Source organism: Balaenoptera borealis (genome assembly GCF_965194805.1).
Source record: "Balaenoptera borealis genome assembly, chromosome: 6".
NCBI classification, from domain to species: domain Eukaryota; kingdom Metazoa; phylum Chordata; class Mammalia; order Artiodactyla; family Balaenopteridae; genus Balaenoptera; species Balaenoptera borealis.
The window spans coordinates 27,778,771-27,803,292 of record NC_138863.1 but is presented as its reverse complement, the minus strand read 5'-3'; the positions used below and the strand labels follow the sequence as shown (position 1 = coordinate 27,803,292).

Below are 24,522 nucleotides of genomic sequence, written 5' to 3'. Positions count from 1 at the left end.
CCTTCATTTTGTTAGTGTGGTTTATCACATTGATTGATTTGCAGATACTGAACCATCCTTGCATCCTTGGAATAAATCCTTTGATCATGATGTATGATCCTTTTAATATATTGTTTAATTCAGTTTGCTAATATTTTATTGAGGATATTTACATATATGTTCATCAAGGATATAGGCCTGTAATTTTCTTTTCTTGTAGTGTTCTTATCTAGTTTTGGTGTAAGCGTAATGCTGGTCTCGTAAAACGAGTTTGGAAGTACTTCTTCATCTTCTATTTTTTGGAAGAGTTTGAGAAGGATTGGTATTAATTTTTCTTTAAATGCTTGGTAGAAGCCACCTAGTCCTGGACTATTGTTCGTTGGGAGATTTTTATTATGATTCAATCTCCTTACTAAAATTGGTCATTTCAGATTTTCTATTTCTTCCTAATCCAGTACTGGTCAGTTGTATGTTTCTAGGAACTTATCCATTCCTTCTAGGCTGTTTAATTTGTTGGCATATAACTGTTCATCATTTAAGTGTAGTTTCAATCAAAGCCAAGAGATTTTCTTTTCCTAATTGTACTAAAACTTAATCTTTAGAAATTAATATGGAAAAATTGCATAAATAAGGGACTCTTGCTCAACTAGCTGTTAAAGCTTATGTATGGCAGAAATAAATACTTGGGTGTAGATAAAACTTGAGAGAGGGTAAAAGTGTACTAATTTCCTCATTTTTCAGAAAGGTTAAGGTCAAAGGGCTAACTAAACATGTACCCTGGAAACTTAATCAGGAAGAAAGTTAAATGTTAGAATTGTATAGTGGTAAATCCAAGATTAAAAAAATACCAAAGAGAAAGGTATAATTTACAATAAATACATAACTGATATACAATTGTATATGACTAATAACATAGTACTAATATTTAAAGACAAGTAAAGGACAAATCCAATTAAAATATTGGCAAAAATTTGATCACTTTGTAACAGATGATAGTAAGAATAGCCATTAAACACACAAAATTTAAATTAAAATCACAACAAGATACCATTCATACCCTCTAGAATGGCTATAATCAAAAAGTCTAATAACAATGTAAAATACTGGAGAGGATGTATACTACGTGAAGTCTCATACATTTCTAGTGGCAGTGTAAAATGGTATAATCACTTTTGAAATATTTTGGCAGATTCTAACAAAGTTAAACATATACATTCACTATTCCCTGGCAATTCCACTCATACATTTTCCAAAGAGAAATGAAAACTATGTCCAACAAAATGTACAAGAAAGTTTAGAACAGCCTTAATTATAGTAGCCAACAAGTGTAGTTGTAGTATATTTATAGAGTAGAGTATAACTCAGAAATAAAAACTAACAATCCATGCAACGACATGGATGAATCTCAAAAACAGTTGTTATGCAAAAGAAGACAGATGTTAAAAAATACATACTATAAGATTATATTTATATAAAATTCAAGAATAGATAAAAATGATCTGTAGTGAAAGTAGTTGCTTGGGGCTGGGGATGGGAGTGGGAATGGGTAAGAGAGGAACTGAATTGAAAGGGGCACAAGAGAACTTTCTGGAGTGTTGGAAATGTGTATAAAATTGTGAATGCTTAAACTGAAGACCTAAGGATTTTATTGTTAATTAATTAATTATTTGACATGTTATTCGTATCTCAATAAAAAATTCAAAAGGCAGCTACAAATTAACTGAGAATTTTTCACATATTTCACATACATTATGTCATTCATTTAATTCATAGAACAAGATTTGGAACAACTATTTTTCCAGTTTTACAAATGAGATAACTCAAGTTCAGAAAAGTGAACAAATATCCCTAAAGTTTATACCTAATAAGAATTCACATCCAGATCTGCTTGATATTAAAGCACCTGTTCTTAGTTATGATGTCATTCTGTTTTCCAATATCTGGAAGAGGAAATCTACCAGTCTTTTTCACAGAACCTAGGCACTGCTCTGAATAATGATTGTTATAGTCATTAAACTAAACAATTCACTAAAAGCTATTATATGCATTTAAAAACTCTTTATTTTGAGAAAATTATAGATTCACATGCCATGCAAGAAATAATACAGATAGATTGGTTCAAGATGGCGGAGTAGAAAGATGTGCTCTCACTCCCTCTTGCAAGAGCACCGGGGTCACAGCTAACTGCTGAACAGTCATCAACAGGAGGACACTGGAACTCACCAAAAAGGATACCCCACATCCAAAGACAAAGGAGAAGCCACAATGAGACAGTAGGAGGGGTGCAATCACAATAAAATCAAATCCCATAACTGCTGGGTGGGTGACTCACAAACTGGAGAACACTTATACCACAGAAGTCCACCCACTGGAGTGAAGGTTCTGAGCCCCACATCAGGTTTCCCAACCTGGGGGTCCAGCAACGGGAGGAGGAATTCCCAAAGAATCAGACTTTGAAGGCTAGTGGGATTTGATTGCAGGACTTTGACAGGACTGGGGTAAACAGAGACTCCACTCTTGGAGGGTGCACACAAAGTACTGTGTGCATCTGGACCCAGGGGAAGGAGCAGTGACCCCATAGGAGACTGAACCAGACTTACCTGCTAGTGTTGGAGGGTCTCCTGCGGAGGCGGGGGGTGGCTGTGTCTCACCGTGAGGACGAAGACACTGGCAGTGGAAGTTCTGGGAAGTACTCCTTGGCGTGAGCCCTCCAAGAGTCCGCCATTAGCCCCACCAAAGAGCCTGGGTAGGCTCCAGTGTTGGGTCGCCTCAGGCCAAACAACCAACAGGGAGGGAACCCAGCCCCACCCATCAGCAGACAAGGGAATTAAAGTTTTACTGAGCTCTGCCCACCAGAGCACCAACCAGCTCTACCCACCACCAGTCCCTCCCATCAGGAAACTTGCTCAAGCCTCTTAGATAGCCTCATCCACCAGAGGGCAGACAGCAGAAGCAAGAAGAACTACAATCCTGCAGCCTGTGAAACAAAAACCACATTCACAGAAAGATAGACAAGATGAAAAGGCAGAGGGCTATGTACCAGATGAAGGAACAAGATAAAACCACAGAAAAACAACTAAATGAAGTGGAGATAGGCAACCTTCCAGAAAAAGAATTCAGAATAATGAGAGTGAAGATGATCCAGGACCTCAGAAAAAGAATGGAGGCAAAGATTGAGAAGATGCAAGAAATGTTTAAAAAAGATCTAGAAGAATTAAAGAACAAACAAACAGAGATGAACAATACAATAACTGAAATGAAAAATACACTAGAAGGAATCAATAGCAGAATAACTGAGGCAGAAGAACGGATAAGTGACCTGGAAGACAGAATGGTGGAATTCACTGCTGTGGAACAGAATAAAGAAAAAAGAATGAACAGAAATGAATACAGCCTAAGAGACCTCTGGGACAACATTAAACACAACAACATTTGCATTTTAGGGGTCCCAGAAGGAGAAGAGAGAGAGGACCCGAGAAAATATTTGAAGAGATTATAGTTGAAAACTTTCTTAACATGGGAAAGGAAATAGCCACCCAAGTCCAGGAAGCACAGAGAGTCCCATACAGGATAAACCCAAGGAGAAACATGCCGAGACACATAGTAATCAAATTGGCAAAAATTAAAGACAAAGAAAAATGATTGAAAGCAGCAAGGGAAAAATGACAAATAACATACAAGGGAACTCCCATAAGGTTAACAGATGATTTCTCAGCAGAAACTTTACAAGCCAGAAGGGAGTGGCATGATATAATTAAAGTGATGAAAAGGAAGAAACTACAACCAAGATTACTCTACCTGGCAAGGATCTCATTCAGATTCGATGGAGAAATTAAAACCTTTACAGACAAGCAAAAGCTGAGATAATTGAGCACCACCAAACCAGCTCTACAAGAAATGCTAAAGGAACTTCTCTAAGTGGGAAACACAAGAGAAGAAAAGGACCTACAAAAACAAAGCCAAAACAATTAAGAAAATGGTCATAGGAACATACATATCGATAATTACCTTAAACATGAATGGATTAAATGCTCCAACCAAAAGACACAGGCTCGCTGAATGGATACAAAAATAAGACCCATATATATGCTGTGTACAAGAGACCCACTTCAGATCTAGGGACACATACAGACTGAAAGTGAGGGAATGGAAAAAGATATTCCATGCAAATGGAAATCAAAAGAAAGCTTGAGTAGCAATACTCATATCAGATAAAATAGACTTTAAAATAAAGAATGTTAAAAGAGGCAAGGAAGGACACTACATAATGATCAAGGGATCAATCCAAGAAGAAGATATAACAATTATAAATATATATGCACCCAACATAGGAGCACCTCAATACATAAGGCAACTGCTAACAGCTATAAAAGAGGAAATCGACAGCAACAGAATAATAGTAGGGGACTTTAACACCTCACTTACACCAGTGGACAGATCATCCAAACAGAAAATTAATAAGAAAACACAAGCTTTAAATAACACAATAGACTGGATAGATTTAATTGATATTTATAGGACATTCCATCCAAAAACAGCAGATTACACTTTCTTCTCAAGTGTGCACGGAACATTCTCCAGGATAGATCACATCTTGTGTCACAAATCAAGCCTCAGTGAATTTAAAAAAATTGAAATCATATCAAGCATCTTTTCCGATCACAACGTATGAGATTAGAAATCAATTACAGGGGAAAAAAAAGTAAAACACACAAACACATGGAGGCTAAACAATATGTTACTAAATAACCAAGAGATCACTGAAGAAATCAAAGAGGAAATCAAAAAATACCTAGAGACAAATAACAATGAAAACACGATGATCCAAAACCTATGGGATGAAGCAAAAGCAGTTCTAAGAGGGAAGTTTACAGCAATACAAGCCTACCTCAAGAAATAAGCAAAATCTCAAATAAACAATCTAACCTTACACCTAAAGGATCTAGAGAAAGAAGAACAAACAAAACCCAAAGTAAACAGAAGGAAAGAAATCATAAAGATCAGAGCAGACATAAATAGAAACAAAGAAAACAATAGCAAAGATCAATAAAACTAAAAGCTGGTTCTTTGAGGAGATAAACAAAGTTGATAAACCATTAACCAGACTCATCAAGAAAAAAAGGGAGAGGACTCAAATCAATAAAATTAGAAATGAAAAAGGAAAAGTTACAACATACACCGCAGAAATGCAAAGCATCCTAGGAGACTACTACAAGCAACTCTATGCCAATAAAATGGACAATCTGTAAGAAATGGACAAATTCTTAGAGGGGTATAACCTTCCAAGACTGAACCAGGAAGAAATAGAAAATATGGACAGACCAATCACAAGTAATGAAATTGAAACTGTGATTAAAAATCTCCAACAAACAAAAGTCCAGGGCCAGATAGCTTCACAGGCGATTTCTATCAAACATTTAGAGAAGAGCTAACACCCATACTTCTCAAACTCTTCCAAAGAATTGCAGAGGAAGGAACACTCCCAAACTCATTCTATGAGGCCACCATCACCCTGATACCAAAACCAGACAAAGATACTACAAAAAAAGAAAATTACAGACCAATATCACTGATGAATATAGATGCAAAAATCCTCAACAAAATACTAGCAAACAGAATCCAACAACACATTAAAAGGATCATACACCATGATCAAGTGGGATTTATCCCAGGGATGCAAGGATTCTTCAATATACGCAAATCAATCAATGTGGTACACCATACTAACAAACTGAAGAATAAAAACCATATGATCATCTCAATAGATGCAGAAAAAGCTTTTGACAAAATTCAACACCCATTTATGATGAAAACTCTCCAGAAAGTGGGCATAGAGGGAACCTACCTAAACATAATAGAGGCCACATATGACAAACCCACAGCAAACATCATTGTCAATGGTGAAAAACTGAAAGCATTTCCTCTAAGATCAGGAACAAGACAAGGATGTCCACTCTATCCACTCTTATTCAACATAGTTTTGGAAGTCCTAGCCACGGCAATCAGAGAAGAAAAAGAAATAAAAGGAATACAAATTGCAAAATAAGAAGTAAAACTGTCACTGTTTGCAGATGACATGATACTATACATAGAGAATCCTAAAGATGCCACCAAAAAACTACTAGAGCTAATCAATGAATGTGGTAAAGTTGCAGGATACAAAATTAATGCACAGAAATCTCTTGCATTCCTATACACTAATGATGAAAAATCTGAAAGAGAAATTAAGGAAACACTCCCATTTACCATTGCAACAAAAAGAATAAAATACCTAGGAATAAACCTACCTAGGGAGACAAAAGACCTGTATGCAGAAAACTATAAAACATTGATGAAAGAAATTAAAGATGATACAAACAGGTGGAGAGATATACCATGTTCATGGATTGGAAGAATCAATATTGTGAAAATGACTATACTATGTAAAGCAATCTACAGATTCAATGCAATCCCTATCAAATAACCAATGGCATTTTTTACAGAACTAGAACAAAAACTCTTAAAATTTGTATGGAGACACAAAAGACCCCGAATAGCCAAAGCAGTGTTGAGGGAAAAAAATGGAGCTGGAGGAATCAGACTCCCTGATTTCAGACTATACTACAAAGGTACAGTAATCAAGACAATATGGTACTGGCACAAAAACAGAAACATAGATCCATGGAACAAGATAGAAAGCCCAGAGATACACCCATGCACCTCTGGTCAACTAATCTATGACAAAGGAGGCAAGGATATACAATGGAGAAAAGACAGTCTGTTCAATAAGTGGTGCTGGGAAAACTGGACAGCTACATGTAAAAGAATGAAACTAGAACACTCCCTAACACCATACACAAAAATAAACTCAAAATGGATTAAAGACCTAAATGTAAGACCAGACACTATAAAACTCTTAGAGGAAAACATAGGAAGAACACTCTTTGACATAAATCACAGCAAGATCTTTTTTGATCCACCTCCTAGAGTAATGGAAATAAAAACAAAAATAAACAAATGGGACCTAATGAAACTTAAAAGCTTTTGCAAAGCAAAGGAAACTACAAACAAGACAAAAAGACAACCCTCAGAATGGGGGAAAATATTTGCAAGTGAATCAATGGAGAAAGGATTAGTCTCCAAAATATATAAACAGCTAATGCAGCTCAATATTAATAAAACAAACAACCCAATCCAAAAATGGGCATAAGACCTAAATAGACATTTCTCCAAAGAAGACATACAAATGGCCAAGAAGCACATGAAAAGCTGCTCAACATATCACTAATTATTAGAGAAATGCAAATCAAAACTACAGTGAGTTATCACCTCACAGCAGTTAGAATGGGCATCATCAGAAAATCTACAAACAACAAATGCTGGAGAGGGTGGAAAAAAGGGAACCCTCTTGCACTGCTGGTGGGAATGTAAACTGATACAGCCACTATGGAGAACAGTATGGAGGTTCCTTAAAAAACTAAAAATAGAATTACCATATGGCCCAGCAATCCCACTACTGGGCATATACCCAGAGAAAACCATAATTCAAAAAGAGACATGCACCCCAATGTTCATTGCAGTGCTATTTACAATAGCCAGCTCATGGAGGCAACCTAAATGCCCATCGACAGATGAATGGATAAAGAAGTTGTGGTACATATATACAATGGAATATTACTCAGCCATAAAAATGAACGAAATTGGGTCATTTGTAGAGACGTGGATGGATCTAGAGACTGTCATACAGAGTGAAGTATGTCAGAAAGAGAAAAACAAATATTGTATGTTAATGCATATATGTGGAACCTAGAAAAATGGTACAGATGAACCAGTTTGCAGGGCAGAAACTGAGACACAGATGTAGAGAACAAACGTATGGACACCAAGGAGGGAAAGTGGCAGGGTGGTGGGGGTGATGGTGGGATGAATTGGGAGTTTAGGATTGACATATATACACTGATGTGTATAAAATGGGTAACTAATAAGAACCTGCTGTATAAAAAAGTAAATAAAATAAAATTTAAAAATTAAAAAAAAGAAAAGAAAAGAAGTAATGCAGAGATATTGTATACCTTTCACACATTTTCTCCCAGTGGTAGCATGTTATAACTGCAGTGCAATATCCCAAGCAGGAAATTGACATTGATATAATTCACCTACTTTATGCAGACCTCACTGGTTTTATATATACTCATTTATTTGTGTATTTTGTTTTATGCAGTTTTATCACGTGTTGATGCATGTGACCACCACTGTAGCCAAGATATAGAACAGTTTCAGTACAGGAATCCCTCCTGCTACCCTTTTATGGCCACAACCAGTTCCCTCTCCTCTCTTGCCTCCCCTGCTCCCCCAATAACTGGCAACCACTAATCTGTTCTCCATCTCTATAATCATTATATGACTCTTAAAAGAATTAAATGTGCTTTGTTTCTAATTATTAATTGGAGCTCTATAAATACCTACAATACCTACAATAAATACCTACAATACCTACAATAAATTCGTGTGGTTGAAATGAAAGAGAAAGAATGAATAATAGGTGTAAGGATGACAGCTCTATGTGATCATGTTCCTAATGCTGTCATCTTAACTGTTAATGAGCCATGCTGTAGATAGACACATTTTATTCTTTAAAGAAATTTTTTTTTATTAAAAATTTTTAAAAAATATTATATTGTAGTTGATTTACAATGTTGTGTTAGTTTCAGGTGTACAGCATATTCTTTTCCCATATAGGTTAATACTGAATATTGAGTAGAGTTCCCTGTTCTATACAGTAGGTCCTTGTTGATTATTTTATATATAATAGTGTGTATATGTTAATCCCAACCTCCTAATTTATCCCTCCCCACCACTTTCCCCTTTGGTAACCATAAGTTTGTTTTCTATGTCTGTGAGTCTGTTTCTGTTTTATAAATAAATTCATTTAGATACATTTTATTCTTAAACTGCTTTTGATTTGCTTCTCATATGAACAGGGTCATGGGGAATTTTATACAGCCAAATGTGCAAAATGGCCTGGTCTTCAGATTTAGTTCTGGGTTAGAGGTCAGTTTGTGAAAGGATTATAAAACTGAGAAGTATGGACACTTTTGTGGTTTTTATGGTATTTATGCTTGTATTTTATACATATTGCTTGTTTTTCTTTGAATTAAAAAAAGGACAAATTGGGGGAAAACTTCCATAGCTGGTGATTTAATTAAAGGTGGGTGGTTCAATATTTTCCCCCAAACTATCAGTTTATTATGGCAGATTCCTGTCTCTGTTCTAACTGAATATTACAGACAATACATTCTAAATAATTAAAAACATGTTTCATTTTCAAACTCCCTTTACAATATAAAAACTTTGGCCACTCTCAAGGGAATCATACTCTTGAGAGTGTCAGCAGCATTTAAGAATGTAAAATAAAACATTAATAGGCATATATGAACTCTTTTGAGGCCTGTTTGAAAACATGGATTAGAGAGTTAATAAAATGGATTTATTAGTTGGCAGTCAATTCTAGAGTATACGAGAAACCCTAAATTCCAAGCAAAATACTTTATATTAGGCCAGCTCATCCTTCTCATGGACTATGGAAAATAGAATGTCGCCTCCAAGGGAATTCATTCTCTTTAAACATATTCTTTTTTAAAATTTATGTCCTGTGAGCTGATTGCCAGCCTTGCTCTGAGGGTCAGCAGCTGTCCAGATCCCATTCCTCAGCAGAATTCAATAAACATATTCTTTTAATCCTTTCCAAATTAGAGTCTAATTTGATATATGAATGTTATAGTAACTTTCTAAGAGGACTTTTAAATGTTAAAGAGACTTCACTTTATGAAGGAAATGTTTTTGCAAAATTATAAAATAATCATATTTGAACAATTCTCACTTACCTTTGTTTTTTACAACCACCTTGTGGCAAATCTTCATTTACTAGAATGAGGTAATGTTTTTACATATTGTGTTTTTTAAAATTAGGACAACATAATTCTTTTTTGAAAAATTAACTTTTGAGATAATTGAAGATTCACATGCAGTTGTAAAAAAAAAAATGCTAAGAGAACTGTGTATCCTTTACCCAGGTTCCCCCAGGGTAACATCTTATAAAGCTATAGCACAATACACAGCCAGCACATTAACATTGATACAGTCAAGATACAGAACATTTCCATCCCCACAAGGATCCTTCCTGTTACCCTTTTACAGCCACACCCACTTCCTTTCCACTCCTCACTCCTCCTCAACCCCTGGCAACCGCTAATCTGTTCTCCATTTCTATAATTTAATATGTCGGCTCTTTTTTTTCTTGGTCTGCTTGCTAGAAGTTTATCAACTTTATTGCCTTCTCAAAGAACCAGCTCTTTGTTTCATTGATACTCTATAGTGTTTTGCTGTTTCAATTTCACTGATTTCTGTTTTTATCTTTATTGTGTCCTTCCTTTTATTTTCTTTGGTTTTATTTTATTATATTCTTGAGGTGAGAGACTATGTTGTTGATATATGACTTTTCTTCTTTTGTAATATAGGTATTTAGTGCTATAAATTTCTCTCAGCATTGCTTTATCTGTGTCCTATACATTTTGATATGTTGTATTTTCATTTCCATTCAGTTCAATGCATTTAAAAAAAAAATTCCCTTAAGCCTTTCTTTTTGACCCAAGGATTATTTAAAAGTGTGTTTAGTTTCCAATGTTTGGAGATTTTCCTGGTATTTTTCTCTTATTGATTTCTAGTTTGATTCCACTGTGGGCTGAGATCATATTCTGTATGATTTCAGTTCTAAACTTGTTGAGATCTGTTTTATGGCCCAGGATATGGTCTACTTTGGTATCTATTCTGTGAGCACTTGGAAAGAAGTGTATTCTGCATTGTTGAGTGAAGTGTTCTGTAAACATCTATTAGATCCTCTTGGTTGAGTTCTTCTGTATCTTTGTTGATCTTCTGTCTAGTTCTATCAATTGAGAGGAGTATTGAAGTTTCCAACTATAATTGTGGAATTGTCTGTTACTTCTGTCACTTCTATCAGTTTTTGCTTCACATGTTTTTCTCTTTTTTGATGTATACACATTTAGGATAGCTATGTCTTGAGGGAATGACGCTTTTATTATTATATAATGTCCCTCTTGGTCTCTGGTAGTTTGCTCAGAAGTCAACTATCTGGTATTAATATAACTGAGGAAATGGGGGCATCTCTTTGTTACTGCTCAGTGGAGGTAGAAGTTGAGGTTCCCCAGCCAGCATCTGTTGCACTCAAGTTGGAGAGTTCCTTGTTACTGCTGGGTGGGGGTGTGAATTCTGCTCCCCATGTGGTCTTCACCGACACCACAGTGGGGTAGCCTCATTGTTTCTAGACTGACTCTCCACTAGGTCTTCTCTGACACCACCCCAGTGCAGGGGATGTAGGGGCATCTCGTTACTGCCAGCTCTGGGTGAAAGTCTAGGCTCCCCATGTAATCTCCACTGATACCAGGGATGGGGGGACTGTGAAGGGCCTTGTTACAGACCACTGTGGGTAAAAGTAATGACTCTCTACTTTGCTCTGAAACCACTCTGGGGAGGGTGTAGGGACCCCTCCTTACAGCCTGGCAAGGATGGAAGTCTAGGCTCTCCACTTGGCCTTGGTAGGTATGGGTTGGGGTAGGACTGCAGTTTTTCTGTGGTGTTTGGCTTGGGTTAAGCTGTTATTGTCTATAAGTTTTCTGTCTTGTCAGGCTGCCCCTTTTCTTTCTTTGCTATAGAGAGCAGGGTTTTCTTGAGGCCTTTTTTTTTTTTTGGCCAGCACCTGTTGGTATTTCAGAGTTGCCCACTTCTCCAACTCCAAGTTCGGAATATATGAGATAAAAAGAAAACCTAGAGAATTTACCACAGTATTGTTCTTCAGGATCTGAGGTCTCTAGCTGGTCTATATTTTGCTCTCCACTTTTCAGAGTCATCTTATGTTCATTTTATATATAATGTCCAGAGTGTTTAGTTGTACTCATTGGGAGGAATAGAGGGAAATGCATATACTCCATCAATGCCAGAAGTAGAAATTCCGGAATGCTTCATTTTGTATACTACATCTAATTTATGGATTCATGGTTGTTTGAAAATGGAACACATGTGAATATTGTAATTATGAAGATTCACATGTACTGGCACTAACAATTAATATCTATATAGGATAACTCTACGTACTTTTAATAAAATATACATGATCAAATTACAGCTTTTAGCCATCAAATATGTGACAGATTGAAATTTAACATTTAATTTCAAATTGTAAATGATCACTTGCCCAGGAAAAATTGCTAACATCTGTTTTTCTAAATGTACCACTTTGTTTTGGATGCAATTGTTGCTTTTGGAGTAATAGACATTGAATATGAAAACTGTTCTTCTCTTTTAAGTACACTGTGATTTTAATGTCCCTCTATGGTAAAGAACACTTGTTTCTGTAACAAAGGCAGAAAAGAAAACAATATAAAGGAAACATTTTCTTACTCTCACTTGAAATGACTAAAAATCAATTTAACAGATCATCAATTAGCACATGCTAATCAAACTTGCTCCTGGTTAAACTGGCCACATTTTTTAGAACAAAATTATCTTTAGAAGCTGTAGTTTATTTGATGATTATGTGCCTGAAAAGGTTATCCCGGTAAAAAGGCTACATCTGCTCAAAAGGAAACAAAAATGAATTTGTTCAGGTAAAAATGGTACAAGCGGTGATTTGAAATGTTCATGTTTAATATTTGAGGTCAAATTTCTCTGAATCAAATGTATAGTTCTGAAACCTGGTCACAGCTTACCCAGTGTTTTCTGGGATTGAAGTAAAAGAAAGTAACTATTGAACTGAAAAAACAGCCAGAAAAAAATAAAATAAAATAAAAATAAAGCCAACCAATTTCAATGGTGCCTGAGTGTTTCTAGAGGATAGATGGGAAGAAGTCAGTTTTTCCTCCCGGCCCACTCACTTGGCTCGTCTCTTTCCATTTCGTTCTCCCTTTTTGATAAGTGAGATTTTTATGGCTCACTTTTTTTAAACATCTTTATTGAAGTACAATTGCTCCACAATGGTGTGTTAGTTTCTGCTCTACAAAAAAGTAAATCAGCTACACATACACACATGTTCCCATATCTCCTCCCTCTTGCATCTCCCTCCCTCCCACCCTCCCTATCCCACCCCTCTAGGCGGTCACAAAACACCGAGCTGATCTCCCTGTACTATGCGGCCGCCTCCCACCAGCTATCCATCTCACATTTGGTAGTGTATATATGTCCATGACACTCTCTCACCCTGTCACATCTCACCCCTCCCCCTCCCCATATCCTCAAGCCCATCCTCTAGTAGGTCTGTGTCTTTATTATGGCTCACTTTTAATGTAGCTGCTTTTAACTCAGAATCTGCATTGTGTTAGCCTGATAGCTAAATTATGGTGTGTATTCCAATCCCCAAAATTAGTTTTATTTTCTCCTTTCACATTAAAATAAATACGGGCATTGAACTATGACTACTATCCAGAAATCTTTAAACTATATACCTTTTTACTGATCTACTCTTTGTATTACAAATACATTAGAAAATAATAAATAATAAATTCATAATTTTCAGGAATAAGGCAATTTTTTGATGCTAAAACTAGTTCTTATGATAGATATTGTTTCTGTATCCTTCATTTCAGTTTAACCTGACAGTCTATAATTTTATGTCATTTAAAATCTTGATTATCAATAATCTCTAAGTGTACTTCCTATAGCTAGAAATGTAAACATCTTTCTATTTCTAATGTTCAGTCCGTAATGTCTTATTGCACAACATTAAAAGATTTGTTTTCCCTCTTTCCTTAAAGAACAATTCTAGAGGATAATTTTATTTGCAGCCTGATATTAAAGATTTGGGGATGGCAAAGGATTGTATTATTGAGAGGTTGTCAATTTAGGTAAATTGATAGGTTTTATTATCATATTTGATTAAAGAATCTCTAAGTCCCTAACAGAAAACAGAAATGAAAAGCTCTGGACCCTATTATTGTTAACAAATCCACAGAAAACATAATTTTCAGTATTCTCGTTCTAGAAAACAGATGACCACCTGCAGAAAATTGTGATTGTTTAAAAATATCTTGCCATTTGTGACATCACAGACCTTGAGGGTATTATGCTAAATGAAATAAGTCAGACGGAGAAAGATAAATACCTTTTGATTTTGCTCATATGTGAAAAATAAAAAGAAAAAAAGAACAAATCAAACCAAATAAAAACAAATACATGGATATAAAGAACAGAGTAGTGGTTATCAAGGGGAAGTGGCAGGGGGAGGGCAAAATGGATAAAGGGGATCAACTGGAGACTTCCCTGGTGGTGCAGTGGTCAAGAATCTGCCTGCCAATGCAGGGGACATGTGTTCAATCCCTGGCCTGGGAAGATCCCACATGCCGTGGAGCAACTAAGCCCATGCACCACAACTACTGAGCCTGTGCTCTAGAGCCCGTGAGCCACAGCTACTGAGCCCGTGCACGCACAACTACTGAAGCCTGCACACCCCAGAGCCCGTGCGCCACAACTACTGAGCCCGCATGCCGCAACTACTGAAGTCCACACACCCCAGCGCCTGCGTGCCACAACTACTGAGCCCATGTGCCACAACTACTGAAGCCCACGCGCCTAGAACCCATGCTCTGCAACAAGAGAAGCCACCGCAATGAGAAGCCCGTGCACCACAACAAAGAGTAGCCCCCACTCGCCACAACCAGAGAGAAAGCCCACGCGCAGCAACGAAGACCCAATGCAGCCAAAAAAAAAAGGGGATCAACTGTATGGTGACAGATGAAAAGTAAATTTTTGGTGGTGAACGCATTGTAGGATATACAGAATTAGAAATATAATGTTGTACACATGAAACTTATATAATGTTATAAACCAATATTATCTCAATAAAATTTTTTTTTAGAGAAAGAAAAAAATATATTTATAGATTTTTTGATACCTTTCTTTAAGAGGTAGAGATTAATTCCTCTCCCCTGGAATGAAAGTTGGTGACTTGCTTTTAACCAGTGGAATCTGATGGGACTGACTGTAAGTGATATCTGAGACTGGATCATAAAAGGCATCGAAGCTTTCTCCTTTCTTTCTCTCTAGAATCACTTACTCTGTAGGAAGCCAGTTGTCATGTTGTAGACACTCAAGCATTCAAATGGAGAGAACCATCAGCTTCTGAGGAACTGAGGCCCCCTGACAATAGCCATGTGAGTGTGCCATCTTGGAAGTGGATCCTTCAGTCCTAGTCAAGTCTTTAGTTAACAGCATCTATGGCTAAAGTCTTGACTGAAACCTCATAAAAGACTCTAAGCTAGAAGCACCCAGCTAATCCTCTCCTAAACTGTGATATAAGCAATGTTTGGTGTTTTATGCCACACAGTTTTGGGTTAATTTGTTACACAGCTATAGATGAGAAATACAGATTTTTCCCTCCTTAAAATTCTGTCCCTCTGGAATCACTCTTGGTACCAAATGAATTGTATCATGTTAGATGGAAGCATGACTTTGTTATTGAGTTTTCTGGAAATTGTGTGGTTTAAAGAGCTGTATATGGGTGCCAAGTTGACAGATGTGGATTTTGGTGGCTTTGTAATGTCAACTTGGCTATGTTAAACTGTATTTCCCAGAATTCCCTTCCCTTCATATTTTTAGCTAAGATGAGCCACAAGAGACATTTTTTCATGAGTGTTTGAGGGCAAAGGTGAAGCAGCAGCTATTTTGTTTTTTACACTCAGATAGTCAAAGCAGGCACTTCTGTATCTCATGGACATTTTTGCTTGTCTGCTGGCTGGGAGAGGGATAGCAGCCAGGCCTGCAACTATGTCATCTTTCCCTGGGTCCTCCTTTAACTTACCTGATTCCTTGGCCAAGTATGTATTTAGGTCCATGATGAGAGTGCCGGCTTCTTCTGCTGGGCACCCCCAGCATGAAGGTTGGAGGCACCAAGAATTCACACGGATTCCAGTGTGTCCTCATGGTTTCTAGCTCATGCTGATGGTTCCAGCTTGTTTTCACTCTCCTTATCTTTACACTCATCTTCTCCTTTTGACTACCTGACCTACAGATTTCTAGCTTCAGCATCAGACAAAAATATTAGCCTTCTGGAGACTGTTAAACCAGCTCCCACAACTGTATGGGTCAAATCCCTGTAACAAATACTTTATTCTATTTCTAGCTTTATTTCTATTTCTACCTCTATCTTTTTTATCTATAATCTATTTCAATCTCTTAATTGTTCTGCTCCTCTGAATGAACCTTGACTAATAGCGTGATCTTCATCATCAACTTGTACCTTCAAATATGTTTGTTCTCAAACCCATTAAAGTAAGTACAAGAATCAAGGGTTCCTGTGAAACATGAAAATTACCAATCTCTACCTTCAGAAAAAAATTCTGATTCACTGGGTGGGTGTGCAGCCTAAGAATCTACATTTTACATAGGCATCAGATTCAGGTGGTCCAAGCACCATACTTTGAACAAATGCTTACGAATGTTTTATCATACTTAAAAGATATTTCCTTGAAATTGAAGTTTTCCATAATAGAATTGCCTTTTAATGCTGGTAGTGTTAAAACTAAATCTAGGTGAATTCATCCAACAAACATTTATTATTCATGTGTTATATGTTAGAAACATGCTCCAGGGTGGGAAAATGTATGAAGGTATCTAGTGAAAGATACCCAGGAGAAAGAAGCATTGTGTTGGAGTCCTGTAAAATGTTGTTATACATCTTTCTATTCCTATTAATAGTGATTTTTTCTGACAATGCTTTAAAAAGCCCTGTGGTTTTTCAGAGCAAGTTCAGGTATAAAGGAAGGTTCAGATTAGTGAGAGAGTATGATTCTGCAGTTGCCTCTGCCTAGGTTTCAGCCAGGGAAGTTCTGTTATTTTACACACACACACACACACACACACACACACACACACACACACACGAGGTTTTCTCATGAGGTGTTCTATTTGAAGAAACTGTACTACATAAAAATAATTGAAAATGAAAATCTTCACTATAAAATATTAAGCATATTATTTTTCACATAAAAAGTATTTAACAAATATTGATTAAATGGATAATGGATATGTTGATGCATCTTACCATTATAGAGTCACAGTATTAATGCAAAAAGGACAAATCATAGCTAACATCATATGCAATGATGAAGTGTTGAAAGTTTTCCCTCTAAGACCAGGAACAAGACAAGAGTGCCCACTCTCACCATTCCTATTCAATATAGTACTGGAAGTCCTAGCCAGAGCAATTAGTCAAGAAAAAGAAATAAAAGGCATCTAACTCAGAAAGGAAGAAGTAAAACTGTGTCTAATGGAAGATGCTATGATCGTGTATTTAGAAAACCCTAAAGATGCTATCAAAACTAATAAATGAGTTCAGTAAAGTTTCAGAATACAAAATCAACATACAAAAATCAGTTGTGTTTGTATACACTAACAGCAAACTTCTGAAAAAGAAATAAGGAAAACAGTTCCATTTACAGTAGAATAAAAGATAATGAATAAATTTAACCCAAAAGAGTAAATATCTGTACACTGAAAATTCCAAGACATTGATGAAATAAACTGAAGAAAACAGAAATTAAGGGGAAGGTATCCCATGTCCATGGATCAGAAAAATTAATATTGTTAAAATGTCCATACTACCAAAAGCCATCTAGAGATTCAGTGAAATCCTTATAAAAATTACCATGGCATTTTTCACAGAAATAGAACAAATAATCTTAAAATTCATGTGAAATCACAAAAGTCTCTGAAGAGCCAAAGCAATCCGGAGAAAGAAGAGCAAAGCTAGAAGCATCACAATTCCTGATTTCAAACTTTATTACAAAACTATAGTAATCAAAACTGCACAGTTCTGGCATAAAAACACACATAGACCAATGGAAAAGAATCAAGAGCCCAGAAATAAACTCACGCATACATGGTCAGCTAATCTTTCACAAGAGAGCCATGAATACCTACTGGAGAAAAGACAGTCTCTTCAATAAATGGTGTTAGGAAAACTGGGTAGTCACATACAAATGAATGAAATTGGACCCCTATTTTATGCGACTCACAAAAATTAACTCAAAATGGATTAAAGACTTAAATGTAAGACTCAAAACTGTAAACCCACCTGAAGAAAACAGGGAAAAAGCTTCTTGACATTGGTCTTGGCAATGATTTTTTTGGATATGACACCAAAAACGCAAACAACAAAAGCAAAAATAAACAACTGAGACTACCTCAATCTAAAAAGCTTCTGCACAGCAAAAGAGACAATCAGCAAAATTAGACGGCAACCTATGGAATGGGAGAAAATATTTGCAAACCATCTATCTAATAAAGGGTTAATATCCAAAATATATAAGGAACTCATACAACTCAATAGCAAAAATTAACAATCCAATTAAAAAATGGGAAAAGGACTTGGATAGATATTTTTCCAAGGAAGACATACAGATGGTCAATAGGTACATCACTAATCATCAGGGAAGTGTAACTCAAAACCACAGTGAGATATCACCTCACATTTGTTAGAATGGCTATCATCAAAAAGACAAGACAACAGGTGTTGGTGAGGATATGAAGAAAAGGGAACCCTTGTGCACTGTTGGTGGGAATGTAAATTGGTACAGCCACTCTGGAAAAAAGTATGGAGTTTCTCAAAAAATTAAAAATAGAACTACCATATGATCCAGCAACCTCACTTCTGGATAATATCCAAAGGAAATGAAATCGCTATCTCAGAGTTTAGATATCCGTACCCTTTTGTTTATTGCAGCATTGTTTACAATTGCCAAGACATGGAAACAACCTAAGTGTCCATGGATGGATGAATGGATAAAGAAAATGTGACACACACACACACACACACACACACACACACACAGAGGAATATTATTCATCCGTAAAGAAGAAGGAAATCCTGCCTTTTGTGCAACATGGATTGACTTTGAGCACATTAGGCTAAGTGAAATAAGTCAGACAGAGAAAGACAAATACTGTATGTTCTCACTTGTTTGGAACCTAAAAAGGCTGAACTCATAGAAATAGAGAGTAGAATGGTGGCTGCCAGGGTCTGGGAGGTGGGGGAAATAGGGAGACGTTGGTCAAAGCATTCAGACTTCTAGCTATAAGATGACTAAGTTCTGGGGATTTAGTGTATAACATGGTAACTATAATTAACAGTACTTTTATTATATACTTGAAAGTTAAGAGAGTAGATCTAAAATTTTATCATCACACACACACATAAAAGGTAATTATGTGGGGGGAAGGAGGTGTTAACTAACCTTATTGTGGTAGTCATTTCACAATATATAAATGTATCAAGTCATTACATAGTACACCTTAAACTCACTTATGTTATCTGTCAATAATATCTCAATATAGCTGGAGGTAAAAAGACAAAAAGTTAACTACAGACCATTTGGTGTAACCCTCTTATTTCATAGATGAGTAAACCAAAGCCCCAAAACATGGAATGATTTGCCCAGTTTCACTGGTAAATTTTCAGTAGAGCTAAGCGTAGTCTTCTAGGCCATTTCTCCTTTCTATGTGCCATAACTGACATATTGTAAGAGGATTAATAAATATTGGTCTTTGTAACATTTCAGGAAATTTTCAATATGTTTATTATTTTTTCTGATTATATTATATCTATTAGACTTACCTAATTAAATTAAAAATTTCTGAGTTTTTAAACTTTTAACAAAGGGGATTTTTTTCTTTAGGCTAATCAGGTAAAAGTATGATTATTCTAAAATCTTATACGTTGATGGGTTTTTGAATTTTGATTCAGATAAAGAACTATTTCAGATAACTTCACATCAAAACTAATTTTTAATTATATTAGAAGGTGAAATAATGAAAGGTTGTATCGTGGCTTTTAAAAAAAGTAATAGGCATGTTTTTCTCCGTTTGTATTTTGTTCATGTCTACAGCTGGATTCTGATGGCACCATTACTATAGAAGAGCAGATTGTCCTTGTGCTGAAAGCTAAAGTGCAGTGTGAACTCAACATCACAGCCCAGCTCCAGGAAGGAGGTAAAGATGCTGAGAACACCATGTTCCCCATGTGTCTCACCCTGGTCTTCACAAAAAATGCACATTTCCTCCTTAGTGAGTATTAGGGAGTTCTTCATCAGTCATTCCACGCTTCCATGTGGAGAGCTGTGTAGCAGAATAACGCTCTTTTCATCTCTTTAACCTACCAGCTCTTCACTCCCTGTGGATGAGTGACTTGCCTGGTTTGTGAGTTTGAGAATGACCGGGCACGTGGACATCAGCGTCTTCCTCAGACCTGTCTTTGGGATCTGTCTGTCTGCAGAGAGCATGCATATTGTTTTGCCCTTGACCGTGCAGTAAGCTTGGAGGAGCAGGCTCTGTACTTGTGGGTATCACCTGCAGTTTTAGGGAGTATGTAAAATTCAAAGGAGCCAATAAGCAAGCCCATTGATACATACATAGACCATGTTCTCCAAAAAACTTTCTGCTTAATAAAATGATTATTTTCTCTTCATCTGCCTGACTCCTTATGTAATTTCTCAATTAGTTCCAAGTTCAAGTGGGAAACTACAAAAACAAAACTACAAAACTGCAGATGAGCTTGTGGTAGTGTTGGTGCTCTTGTGCGCCTCCACCGTTGCAGCTGCACAGGGACCTGTGGCTTGTGTTCCTTGGGGTCTGGTGGTCACTCACAGTTCTAAACGGGGCCACTGAGTAAAGTCATTTATTGAACTGGAGTAGTGGGAAGATTATAATGTTTTATATAGGGAAATGCCTTGCCTTGATAGTTGAATATATTCAAAGACATTTTTAAAAAAGAGGGAGGTGCTATTTACTGAACTCCTTAAATTCCCAACAATCTGAATGAAGTAGATAATGTCCTTAAAGCTATGCTTTAAAAAAAATTTGTGATTGATTTCTCAGTTGGTTATGATCAGAGAATGTGGTCTGCATGATACTAATTTTTAAAAGTGTGTTGAGACTTAATGGCTTATATTGGGGTCAGTTTTGATAAATATCCTATATGGTCTTCCAGAGAATGTGTACTGTCCAGTTTCTGAGTACAGTGTTTTATAGTGTCCACTAGGTTAAGCTTATTGGGTGTGTGGTTCATGTATTCTGTATCTATGATTTTTCATCTATTTGACCTATTACTTTCTGATATATATCTCTTAAAATATCCCACTCTGAGGATGAATTTTTTTGCCTCATATATTTTGAAAATATGTTATTGGGTATATACAAGTTTATAAATGTTATATTTCCTGGTAAATCAAGCCTTCCATTGATATGAAGCAGGCTTCTTTATTTCTAGTTTACTTTTGTTTTAAATATTAACTAATAAACATCCCTATCCAAAAATGGACAGAAGACCTGAATAGACATTTCTCCAAAGAAGATATATAGATTGCCAACAAACACATGAAAGAATGCTCAACATCACTAATCATTAGAGAAATGCAAATCAAAACTACAGTGAGGTATCACCTCACACCAGTCAGAATGGCCATCAAAAAATCTACAAACAGTAAATGCTGGAGAGGGTGTGGAGAAAAGGGAACTCTCTTGCGCTGTTGGTGGGAATGTAAATTGATACAGCCACTATGGAGAACAGTATGGAGGTTCCTTAAAAAACTAAAAATAGAACTACCATATGACCCAGCAATCCCACTACTGGGCATATACCCTGAGAAAACCATAATTCAAAAAGAGACATGTACCACAATGTTCATTGCAGCTCTATTTACAATAGTCAAGACATGGAAGCAACCTAAGTGTCCATCGACAGATGAATGGATAAAGAAGATGTGGCACGTATATACAATGGAATATTACTCAGCCATAAAAAGAAACGAAATTGAGTTATTTGTAGTGAGGTGGATGGACCTAGAGTCTGTCATACAGAGTGAAGTAAGTCAGAAAGAGATAAACAAATACCGTATGCTAACACATATATATGGAATATAAAAAAAAAAAAGGTTATGAAGAACCTAGGAGCAGGACAGGAATAAAGACGCAGATGTTGAGAATGGACTTGAGGACACAGGTGGGGGAAAGGTAAGCTGGGACGAAGTGAGAGAGTGGCATGGACTTATATATACTACCAAATGTAAAATAGATAGCTAGTGGGAAGCAGCTGCATAGCACAGGGAGATCAGCTCGGTGCTTTGTGTCCACCTAGAAGGGTGGGTTAGGGAGGGTGGGAGGGAGATGCAAGAGGGAGGAGATATGGGGATATATGTATATGTATAGCTGATTCAATTTCTTATTTAAAAAAATTTTTTTATGTAAACACATACAGTGTATTGAGACCATTTGGACAGGAATTAATCTCACTCTACATATAATGGACAAAAGTGATCATTGTTTCATTAGTCATTGTCGATTCAATTTCTTATAAAGCAGAAACTAACACACAATTGTAAAGCAATTATACTCCAATAAAGCTGTTAAAAATATTAATTAATATATAATATAAAATTATTATATTAAAATAATATTTAATAAACAACATTAGTTCTTTTTTCTTTGGTATTTGCCTTGCACATCTTTTCCCATCCTTAAAAAATCTTTAATTATCATACAATACACATAATATTAAATTAATCATATTAAATGTTTTTAAATGTACAGTTCAGTAGTGTTAAGTGTATTTACATTGTTGTGTAAACCAATCGCCAGAAAATTTTCATTTTGCAAAATTGACACTCTAAATCCATTAAACAGCAATTCCTTATCTTTTCCCATTCTTCTATTAAACTTTTCTGTTTACTTATGTTTTGGGAGTATCTTTTATAAACGAGACACAGGTGGACTTCTTCTTGTTATTTATTCTGTTAGGCTTTGTCTATTAACTGAAGAGTTTAGCCAATTCATTAATTATGATAATAAATATACAGTATTTGAATTTAATTTTACCATCTTATTTGGGCTTTTCATTTCACCAGCTCTTCCTGTGTGTCCTTTCAACTCCCCGCTTCCACCTTCTGTTGGCTTCTTTTGAATTGATTGAAGCTTTTTTCCTCATTTCATCCTCCCTCCCCCTAGTTTGGAAGATATATGTTATATTTAATTCTTTAGTGATTAACCTAGAATTTTTTCATGTATATTTAAGAAAGTTTAATGTTATCAATAACTTCCCTCTCTCAAATAATGTAAGCATTTTGAAATACTTTGCTTCCAAATTATGTGCTATTATCATATAGTTTTATCTTAAGTGTATGTTTTTATAATTTTTCTTCTTCCTGAAATACATCTTTTTTTTAAATAGTATTTTATTTCTTTCTATTTTTTTTAACATCTTTATTAGAGTACAATTGCTTTACAATGGTATGTTAGCTTCTGCTTTATAACAAAGTGAATCAGTTATACATATACATATGTTCCCATATCTCTTCCCTCTTGCATCTCCCTCCCTTCCACCCTCCCTATCCCACCCCTCTAGGTGGTCACAAAGCACCGAGCTGATCTCCCTGTGCTATGCGGTTGCTTCCCACTAGCGAACTATTTTACGTTTGGTAGTGTATATATGTCCATGCCACTCTCTCACTTTGTCCCAGCTTACCCTTCCCCCTCCCTGTATCCTCAAGTCCATTCTCTAGTAGGTCTGCATCTTTATTCCCGTCTTGCCCCTAGGTTCTTCTGACCATTTTTTTTTCTATTTTTAGATTCCATATGTATGTGTTAGCATACGGTATTTGTTTTTCTCTTTCTGACTTACTTCACTCTGTATGACAGACTCTAGGTCCATCCACCTCATTACAAACAACTCAGTTTCATTCCTTGTTATGGCTGAGTAATATTCCATTGTATATATGTACCACATATTCTTTATCCATTCATCTGTTGATGGACACTTAGGTTGCTTGATGTCCTGGCTATTGTAAATAGAGCTGCAATGAACACTTTGGTACATGACTCTTTTCACTTATGGTTTTCTCAGGGTATATGCCCAGTAGTGGGATTGCTGGGTCATATGGTAATTCTATTTTTCCTTTTTTAAGGAACCTCCTACTGTTCTCCATAGTGGCTGCATCAATTTACATTCCCACCAACAGTGCAAGAGGGTTCCCTTTTCTCCACACCCTCTCCAGCATTTATTGTTTGTAGATTTTTTGATGATGGCCATTCTGACCGGTGTGAGATGATACCTCATTGTAGTTTTGATTTGCATTTCTCTAATGATTAACGATGTTGAGCATTCTTTCATGTGTTTGTTGGCAATCTGTATATCTTCTTTGGAGAAATGTCTATTTAGGTCTTCTGCCCAGTTTTGGATTGGGTTGTTTGTTTTTTTGATATTGAGCTGCATGAGCTGCTTGTAAATTTTGGAGATTAATCCTTTGTCAGTTGCTTCATTTGCAAATATTTTCTCCCATTCTGAGGGTTGTCTTTTCATCTTGTTTATGGTTTCCTTTGCTGTGCAAAAGCTTTTAAGTTTCATTATGTCCCATTTGTTTAATTTGTTTTTATTCCCATTTCTCTAGGAGGTGTGTCAAAAAGGATCTTGCTGTGATTTATGTCATAGAGTGTTCTGCCTATGTTTTCCTC

General features: G+C 36.2%; 1 protein-coding gene across 1 annotated transcript in view; it reads left to right on the top strand.

Moving 5' to 3' along the window:
• PTH2R (parathyroid hormone 2 receptor) overlaps nt 1-24,522 on the top strand; it is a 110,871-nt gene that overhangs the window by 15,274 nt on the left and 71,075 nt on the right. Inside the window, exon 2 of the mRNA XM_082396368.1 lies at nt 19,908-20,010. Coding sequence (XP_082252494.1) covers nt 19,908-20,010 — 103 coding nt within the window. The remainder of the gene's footprint in view (nt 1-19,907; nt 20,011-24,522) is intronic.